The 9978-nt window shown below is 38.4% G+C and overlaps 1 protein-coding gene across 1 annotated transcript; it reads right to left on the bottom strand.

Annotated features, from left to right (window-relative positions):
- Positions 1-56: 56 nt before the first annotated feature.
- LOC103461142 (F-box/WD repeat-containing protein 4-like) lies at positions 57-9651 on the bottom strand. The gene is made up of 5 exons (XM_008403466.2): positions 9347-9651; positions 7022-7117; positions 6567-6752; positions 4925-5057; positions 57-2870 (listed from the first exon to the last, which is right to left on the bottom strand). The coding sequence occupies exons 1-5, from the start codon at positions 9634-9636 to the stop codon at positions 2781-2783; spliced, it is 795 nt and encodes a 264-aa protein (XP_008401688.1). The 5' UTR covers positions 9637-9651; the 3' UTR covers positions 57-2780.
- Between the last annotated feature and the right edge of the window lie 327 nt (positions 9652-9978).

Genomic DNA, 9978 nt, shown 5'->3' with positions numbered 1-9978 from the left:
TGTGTGTGTGTGTGTGTGTGTGTGAGCGTGTGTGCGCGCGTGCGTGTGTGCGTGTGTTTGCTTGCGTGCGTGTGTGTGCGTGCGTGCGTGTCTTCATCAATGTCAATATAAAAAGGATTGATCAGAATCAGCTGACAAATATAAACATTGTGCTCTTTAAACAATTAAATAATCACATCAAAAAGTTAAAAACGTTGTATTTAGTGCTTTCTTTAATTCCCAAATATATTAGTGAGTGTGACAGAATGTGTCACTGACAGGCATTGACTTAAAATACTGTGTACGACGACGCTTTATGAAGTTCGGTCCATTTATTTCTGCCAGTATTTGCTTACTGACAGATACTCCACATTCAATATGGCGGACGCTGTGACGTATCGCAGCAACGGGCCGATCCAGGAATGACGCTGTGACATTCAACCTATTGCACTAGAGACCCATCATAGCAGCACCTGTCGCTATAAAGAAATAGGGGGAAAACAGAGGCGAACAATCTACAGCTGTATTCTGCAGATCCCCACTTATCACTCCGGATCAACTTGAACGCTACCTGGAGCGATTCTACAGCTTGTGCTCCATGAGTCCTCCACAGACACACGCACGGCGGGACTGAACCACCAGTTCTTGTTTTCATCCACAATGTCATCATTTACTTTCTTACTTTTTTTCTCTAATTTTCTATGGTTAATTCTATTATTTTGTTGTACAACTCTCATGGATAAGTAAATCTTTTTTTTCATTATTTTTATTTTAATTAATATCATTATTAATGCTTCATTATTTTCTGTCTGACCATTAATGACTATCATTACAACTACTATATCACTTTGCCATTTTTTCGGTTTTGCTGTTATTTTATTATTACTGTAGGCATCAATACAACAGATTTAGTAACATCACTGCTGTTAATATTAACAGCAGTTATTATTAACAACATAATATGTCATGTTTATTTTTATTTTTCTCTTATTTTGCTTGTTTTTACCTTTTTACTATAGACCTTTTTTGTGTCTGGAATAAATATATGATTGATTGATTATCATTGTTTTTTATACATATGCACTATTATTTTATTATCGTTATCACTGTCAGTATTACCTCATTTCTCTGCTATTGTTAACAGTATTTTTTTTTTCTTATTTTCTTTGGTAATTCTAAAACTTTGTTATAGAACCCCATTGGAAAAGTATGTTTTTTTTTTCATTATTATTATGATTATTATTTATATTATTATTGTGGTTGTTGTTGTTATTAATATTTTATTCCTTTCTGTCTGACAGTTGATGACTATCGTTGCAACTGCTAATCTATTTAGCAAGGTTTTCTTTTTTTCTTTTTCTGCTTGTCCTTCTCTTTCTTTTTACTTTCACCGTTTCACTCTTACCATCCATACAGATAATCAATTTTGGAATAATGTCTGCCATAATATTTTCAACATGTTCAACAACACCAACATACAGTTAATACAATATAAAATAATCCATAAAACACACCTCACACAGCACAGGATGCACTTCATGGGACTTACAGAATCAGAAATATAGGAAAAAAAATCAGTACCTCACAATGGCTAAATCTTCTCACACTACAGATAACAAAAATCAGCAGTAGAAAATAAAAATGGAAGTGAACTGCCCAATGGAGAGCCTAATAACAAGTTCACATAGTGTTTTTCTTTTATTTCTTTCTCTTTTTTTAAGTTATCCTTTATTTATTCTTTGTTCTGGCATATAGTTTGATTTATTTATTTTCCTATTTGCTTGCTTTCTTACCTCCCTCTCTTTTCCACTTCTTCCCAAAAATATCTGTGACGTTAGGTTAACGTCACCAAGTAATCTAAACGTGGACAAAAAAAGCCATGGACAAAGGCCACTGATCGGCTCGGTTTACTTTCCAATGCATCACCGAACTTTAACGGGGGCGGCAGTTCTGTACCAGCCTTGGCAATTTAATGCCACAACAATGATTCTTATTAGACCTTGAGATGATATCAAGTGTAACAACAAAACATGGGATGGAATTAGACGTGGGATGACATGGGTGTCCAGCAGATGGGTTGTTATGCCTGACATTATCGAGTGGATCATCCACTCACTGTTTAATAATGTCAACTAATCCACAAGATTGGATCATCAAGGAAAACAAAATGCCGGGGTGAGGTGACTCAGAGCATGAGAAAGGGTGTATAAAGGAACTGACTTCCTTTAAGGCTGCAGAATACAACTTTTATGAAAAATATGTTGTTGTTTTTTTTACACATTTAGGGTGATGATGGCGATGTAGGTGTTCGCCCTGCAGAGGGTTGCCACTTCGATTCCCACTCCACCCACCTCTGTCATGTCCTTAGGCAAGACAGTTCACCCACCTTGTGTTGGTAGTGGTCAGAAGGGTCAGTGACACGAAATGACAGCCTCACTTTAAACTACAATCCCTAACTATGCTCAAAAGATCTCCACTCCACTCATTGTAAGACAACTACCACCACATGGCTGGACCTCTGCTGAATTAGGTTAGTCAATTTAAAGGGAGTGACTATTTATGCAGTTACCTATTTTATGGTAAATATTACTCACCATTATTTTGTAGAAATAAATTTTTACTTCCACTGCAAAGGTTTTTTTTTTGTAAAAAAGCCAAATTATGTTGCTTATAATTGATTCATAAAAGTCGTAAAAGGGTAAAGTACCTAAGGTACTTCTATAGGACATGTAATTAAGTCTTTAGTAAATGATCTACAAGGCATTCTAAACTAAACTCAGCAAATTATCTTAAGAAAGTACTTACCTTTGAGTGGGACTAATCGCAACAGACCAAACTCTGTCAAACATGGGAATCGTTCCTAAGGGGGAGCTGGAGGTCAAAGTCCACATCTAGAGAAACAAATGTCACCAGTAACTATTTTTTTAACACATGCTTAAGTCAGAATCAGAATTAATTTCAATGCCATTGTGCACATATAAAGCACAACGAAATGTAAAAAATAGCAACTCTCAAAACACAGAACACCTGGGATGTTAAAATAAGTAAATAAATAAATATCAAGTTTTAGATTGAATAAGCTGTGTTCATGGCAACAAGAGCTCTTGGGTATAAACTGTTTTGCAGTCATTTTGTCCTTGACTTTACTGCCCTGAAACATCTCTCTGAGGGCAGGAGTTTGAACTGGTGGTGGCCGGGCTGTGAGCGGTCCTTGATGATGCTACGGGCTCTCCGGAGGCAGCAGGTCCTGTAGATATCCTCCAGAAATGGAAGAGGGGCAGCCAAACAATATCTGGGCAGAATCTCTGGAGCTGCTTCCTCTCTGCCGCTGTGCAGCTTCAGAACCACAGCGAGATCCTCAACACCGACTCCACAGGGCAGCAACATAGGGCCACTAAGAGCTCAGTTTTCAGATTGTTCCTGCTGAGAATCCTCAGGAAGGACAGTCTCTGTTGTGCCTCCTTCAGGACTGAAGTGGAGTTAGCGTTCCAGGTCAGGTCTTCTGTCAAGCAAACTTGAAATTTGACACCATCTCCACCCTCTCCCCATTTATAATGCTGGGTTGAATGTCTGGTTCACTTCTCCTAAAGTCAACAATCAGTTCCTTCGACTTGGAGATGTTCAAGCGGAGGTTGTTGGTGGTGAACCAGACAGACATTCGTTCCACTTAAACTCTGTATGCGGCCTCATCTCCTCTAGAGATGAGCCCCACCACCGTGGAGCAAACAGACATCTACACCTCCAGATGCAGGAAAAGGGCCTCCTGCATCATGAAGGACCCCACTCACCCAGCACACTCACTTTTTGTCCCGCTACCCTCAGGCAGGAGACTGCGGAGCATCAAATGCAGGACAACCAGACTGAGAAACAGCTTCATACCAGAAGCTGTGAGACTCTCAAACTCCTCTCAGTCTCTCTCACTGCACTGTCCCTAACAATAACTTGGTCACTTCAACCCCTAACCCCCCCCCAATGACACTGTATTTGCACTTTACACTCGGACACTTTAAAATGTTGCACTGCTAAATTTATCTTCCCATGCTGCTACATTATTCATACTTCATCCATTTTGTACATTCCTATTAATATACATTTCATTTTTCTACTTCTTGTTTTTATATATTTGTAAATATTTTTCCTATTTATAACAATTTGATCTTGTAGCTAGTTTTTATATTTTATACTTTATATTTGGATGTAACTGGGGCCGTGACTTTCAATTTTGTTCCACCTCATGTAACACGTGATGTGAATGACAATAAAGTCTCTTGAATCTTTATGATGGTATTGTTTGGGTGGGTGGGACTACAATGTAGAGGGGCTTTAGCACACAGCCTTGTGGACAACTGGTGCTGGAGCTCAGTGCTGAGGACAGGTGGGATCCTACTCTCACCCTCTGAATCAGGAAGTCCATGATCCAGCAGCAGATGTTATGGGGGAGACTCAGGTCAGGTGTAGTTCGTCTTGGCCTCTATGATTCCTCTCTTCAGAGAGCCTCGGGTGCCATGAATGTCCATGAGGAGCCTGGTGTGTGGGCTATGTTCGGCGGTATGTTGTGCATCTGTACAAAGTCCTCGATTACGTACCATTCGCTCCATAATCCATTTTGGAAAAGATCTTATCGGTTGTACATGATCCTAGCCTTATTAATAAAAAAAAGAACCTTAAAAATCAGTGACAATGAGAGGAACTCCGAGCTGCTGCGTCTTTGAGTTCCGCCATGGAAACTCTAACTTAAATAACATGGTAGAAAGAAGGAACTGCAGAATTTGTGGTTTACAGAATTAAAAGATGTAACAAAAAATAATATCCTTACTCTGTGTTATACCAGAGCTTAAAAAGAGATGAAAAAAACCCCTGAAATTTATCTAAATTCTTTACTTAGCAGACTATAAGTCAGTATTTAATTTATCATCATCAACAACTGATTGATAGATGTTCTTACTCGAGCTGTTCGGTCTCTTGATCCACTGATGATGAGTCCGTTTTTAGAGTCCAGGCAGTTCACTTCCTGGCTATGACCCATTAGCCCCAGTGACAAGTTACGTCTTCTGCTGTGGACCAAGATCCGTCCATCACTGACAAAACAAGACAAAATAGATGTTTAGGCATTTCACTGCTTATAATAGATGGGTCTAAAATTAAAACTGGTGTGGCCAAGTCAAGTCTGCAAGAGCCACCATCCTGCAGTTTTAAATGCATCCCTGCTCTAACACATCTTTATCAAATGGCTGTATTTTTTCGTCATCAGTCATCAAGCAAGAAGGGAAAGTTAACGGTTCTCCTGGACCGAATCTGGGCACCCATGATCCAAATGGTTTAAGGCTGTAGTAAAGCAAATAGCTGCAGTCAGAAATTCTTTTTTTTTTTACACATTAAAGAATTTCACCAGAAATACTTTGTGTTTACTGTGACAAAAGCTTTCTCACTTGTTGGAACACGCTCACTTGTTGGTGTAGACAAGTGCAGTAAATATCAAAACTTATTTTAGCTTTACAATTCAAGTAATCATTTGTAAATAAACCTTTAAAACATATTTTACAGCATTTGTTTTGCCATAAAAAACAAGCAAAAAGAAAAAAAAAACCTAAGAGTTCTTCTGCATAAGGATAATCCAGGGGAATTCTGTGTAATGCAGCAAATGTCTCACCTTCATTTGGTTTGGTTCAGTTTCACACTGCACTTATGACAGAAGATCATCAGAGACTGTCCAATATGAACCATCAGCAGGTTGCTCTGACACTGAGGCAAGTGCAGGGGGTCCGAAGAAGACAATAGAGCATGAGATAGTCTAACCTGCTGCTGTGACCATTTAGAAGTTTGAAGATTATAACATTTTAACATGTGTTTGACTAGGCTTAAAATAGCATCCAGAACACCAGTGATTTAAAGTTTAAACCATTAATGGCTGTATATCTCGGCAGAAGGATGCCAAGAGCTTATTGATGGCTATACAAGGTAAGCAGTTTCTCTTTCACTAAAGAACATTTCTTCAAATATTTGAAGGAGAAAGATCACAACAAATTGAAACTTGTGAAGGTGTATGTTGGTTAATGATTACAAGACCAATACCAGACCTTCTGAGACCAAGGCAGACGGCGAATGTTTAGAGCTTCAAAAAAAAAAAAAAACCATAATTTCTGGACATTGTTTTTTGTATGCCACAAAATACAAAAATTAATGGAAAAACAGTTAACTACTCAATCAAAACTACTTATTGGTTTTAAATTGATATTAGTCACAACAAACTAATATTTAAGTTACTAAATACAGCTGCATATTGATACATATAGTTAATTATATGTTATATGTTAATTTTAGAGAATAGTTAATTCTCTAAAATTAACTATTCAGCTTACGTTGCACAATAGTTGTATGATAAATTTAAAAAGGTTTGTCATGTATGGCCCTCTCTAACGCACAACCCATATGCCATGCTGCTGTCCAGCTGGGAAACTGTAATGCCAACATTACAGAAGAAGACGTCTAAGAATAATATGTAGTAGTGACCATGTCAAGTGGACTTTGTCAAAAAAAAAAAGCCAACAAAACATGACCTTAAAGAGGCCATGTAGAGAAAGAATTACCTTCCTGCACTGATCAGGTGAGAGTCTGTGAGGACAAAGCGACAGACATCGCCCTTGTGCCCCAAATAATTTTCCAGTGGTATTCGCTGGAGCCTCCTGGAGTCATGGTTCAGAGAGTAGGCTCCGATTTTAGCAGCCTGAGACAAGTACAGCACATCTCCGTCCAACTGTAACCATGGCAACAGCCTAATAGCAAGATAGGGAAAGGTAAAAAGAATAATTTATGTGGAAAATAAAAGGAGAAAAATACTTATAGCTAGCTTTCTTTCCCAGAGAGGAAACTATTCACAGGAAGCGCCTGCAAAAGGGAGGACTCTACAAGATTTTATATGTGGAAAAATACTATTACTCTCACATCAGGTACATTACAGGGAAATGCAATGAAGCTAAGTGTCTCTGTGTTGCGAAGAAAAACATAGCTAGTTTTGCCGATTAAAAGCAAATGATTGACGTACTTTGTCTTCCATTTGAGAAGAGTCCACTTTTTACAAAATCCATGATACCAGTTCTGAGCTGTCTTCACTCGTTCCTTCAGAGGGATATTAGGATATCTGCAAAGACAGAAACAACTGAATATCAATTCATTTTTCTAAAAGGTTGAAAGTTGTAGTGCCAAATGGTTGTAGGCTATTGCATGGTTATGAAGTTCATCTTCTAACAGGACAACCATCCTAAACGTACAGCCAGAGGAACAATGGATAAATTAGATCTAAGCATATTCATGTGAAAGAATGGTCTAGTCAAAGTTAAGACCAAAATCCAACTGAGAATCTAAAGACAGACTTGAAAACAGATGTTCTCCATCAAACCTGACTGAGCTTGGGTCACACTGAACACAACAGTGAGGAAACGGTCTCAAGATATTCTGAACTGGACGGGACAGCAAAAGAATCCACAAAATATTGACCGGATTAAACGTTTTTTAGCAGTTTTATTTGTACAATGTTTTAAAATTATGTTTAATTTTCCTTTGCGCTCTGTAATGATCAAACAAAATCTTACTAGAAGGTTTGTGGCTCTGATGTGTCAAAAGTATGAATTCTCTTACAAGGCAATGCAAAATGCCTCACTGCCCAATGAGTTTGAAAAAACATCTTTGTGCTTAAGCAATGACAGAGGGGAAAGATATCAGCAACGGCCTTCAAGAATTGTTACTGTTCATTACCTGGGAAAGAGTATGATGTCAGTCCAAAATAATTTAAAAACCACCATCCAGTTGAGTGCTAAATATTTCAGAAAGGCACAGATGGGTTAGAACTCTATTGGTGGATTTGAGTGGGACACTTTTAGCATAGGTGGGGACACAAAGAACCTGTCATGGGTCTCCTCAAACTCACTACAACAGAGTAACCTAGAGCCATCCTTTGCTGAAAGTGGCCTTTCTGCTGGTCTTTTAAATGACCAGCAGTCTGGTGGTTAATTTATAACCACCAGCAGAATTTTTTTATACTCACATTGAGTATAAAATGATGAAAGTCATTTTTAGGAACGTACTGATATTTAAAATTGGGGTTGATATCAACATCCGATATTAATAGTCCTGCTGTGGCCAATATTAACCAATATTTCTCGATATTATATAAATTATATCATAAATATTTCTCTACCATTTCAACATCTTTAAAATTTTAAAAGAAACAGATAGTAACAGATGAAAATAAATATGGGTTGTTCAAATCAATCTAGTTTTACTTATCTGACCGATACGTTATGTTTTACGAATGACTAATATCGGAAGATACTGATGTTAGTACTGATATATTATGCAATCAAAGTCATTTTCTATATCCTAGTCTGCTGTAAGGAAACATGGACTCTGATGAATATTATCCACAAGCAAGAGGTCACTGAGTTACTTTTAGTTTGATCAAGGAATATATAATTTTTCATATTTATTTAATTGCCCCAAACAAGAACTAAAACACAAAGGAAAGAGTGTAATAGAACATGATAGCAATAAAAGCAGTAGTACACAATTGAATTCAAAGTCATTCACCATTTTATGATAATTCATCTGCATAATTGGTGAAGACAATTATGGCATCCTTTAAGTTAATGGGACTGATATTTACTGCTTGTTTACAGAGGAGAGCTGGATAGAGGAGGGAATGAAAACTGGGGAATGGATGGCAGAATTGGCCCGTTGATTTGGTGGGACGTGGTAATAGCGCTTAGTGGACCGTGAAAGTTAGGGTTATGACCCGTTTCCCTCAACTTAGCCAGAAAAGTAAACCCATTTCATTTCTCTGGGGGTTTTAAAATTAAAGCAATCTTCTCTGCAACTGAATGATAAACCTGTCATTAATAATAATAATAATAATAATAATAATAATAATAATAATAATAATAATAATAATAAAAACATGATCAAACAAGAGAACAACCCTCTGTGAAGACAGAGGCTCTCCAAAATGTTGATCAGGGGTCCTAGCATCACATGTTGGTAGACTCACACATTTGAATTGTGTGTGTGTGTGTGTGTGTGTGTGTGTGTGTGTGTGTGTATTGTAAGGTTCTACTTCTGTTGTCAGCATCTGCAGACAAGAAGCCCCACGTGTCGTGTTGACAGCTGACATGTGCCCTATGTCTGCAGTTACTTCTCATTAGCTTCAGCCGTGTTGTTTCTGTACTCTCGCGGTTCTGTACAGAACGGAGGAATAGCCTCACAGGTCCAGTTAAAGCTGTGTCTACGAAGAACAAGAATGGCTACTTGGCAGTGAATGTAACCCCGGCAACCGAAGGAAAATAAAAGCAGCTGTTTTTCTCAGCTGTCTCCTTACATGTCCGTCCCGTTCCAGATTATCCCGCTGTTTAAACAGCCTTTTGCAATCCTCCTCCACACAGCGTCCCGGTTTACAAAGCGATTCATGCTTTTACAAACTTGAGAAAGGCGACAGAGAGATGTGCGGTCCAAATGAAACAAGATGTGGTAGAGCACGTCCTCAGGGAGCTGGGTGAACAGCATCGCAGCGAGACACCGAGCAAAACACCGGCCATGATCCACACAGCAGAACGTCCGGGTAAACAGGAAGACGTAGCTATAGCGGCGGCGTGACGTCATGACGCACATGGTTAGTTTCGCTCACTTTCAGAGAGCCGTGCAAACTGGGATCCAGGAAGATAAAGTCTTTCAACATGAACACCGGTTCAAGATTTCACTGAGCCCTGAGCAGCGGTGTCTAGTGGGCGAATACGTGTAAACTATAAAACCTCTAGTTTCACGGCTTACAAGTGTTTTCTTGTGTTTTTATTGTCTCTGAAAAAATTAACTTACGGTATTTATTAAATGTAGCAATACATATCCCCCTTTTTCAGTGACCTTCTCTTCAGCTCTGTCAGTATTAAAAAGCCATTTAGCTTTTTAAATGGAAGGCGAGGTTTTTGAAATTAAGCCCATTGGCGCAAATTCAAT

This window comes from Poecilia reticulata, unplaced genomic scaffold (genome assembly GCF_000633615.1).
Source record: "Poecilia reticulata strain Guanapo unplaced genomic scaffold, Guppy_female_1.0+MT scaffold_661, whole genome shotgun sequence".
Classification (NCBI taxonomy): domain Eukaryota; kingdom Metazoa; phylum Chordata; class Actinopteri; order Cyprinodontiformes; family Poeciliidae; genus Poecilia; species Poecilia reticulata.
Note: the sequence above shows the minus strand (reverse complement) of the source record. Positions and strands in the feature narration are given on the sequence as shown.

Bases quoted from the DNA above. Each gene is read 5' to 3' on its own strand.
- LOC103461142 (XM_008403466.2), bottom strand. From the start codon at position 9,636: ATGTGCGTCATGACGTCACGCCGCCGCTATAGCTACGTCTTCCTGTTT. The intron at 7,118-9,346 runs GTAAGGAGACAG...CTGTCTTTGCAG, and splicing joins ATCTGGAACGGGACGGACAT to ATATCCTAATATCCCTCTGA. The intron at 5,058-6,566 runs GTAATTCTTTCT...TTGTTTTGTCAG, and splicing joins CACCTGATCAGTGCAGGAAG to TGATGGACGGATCTTGGTCC.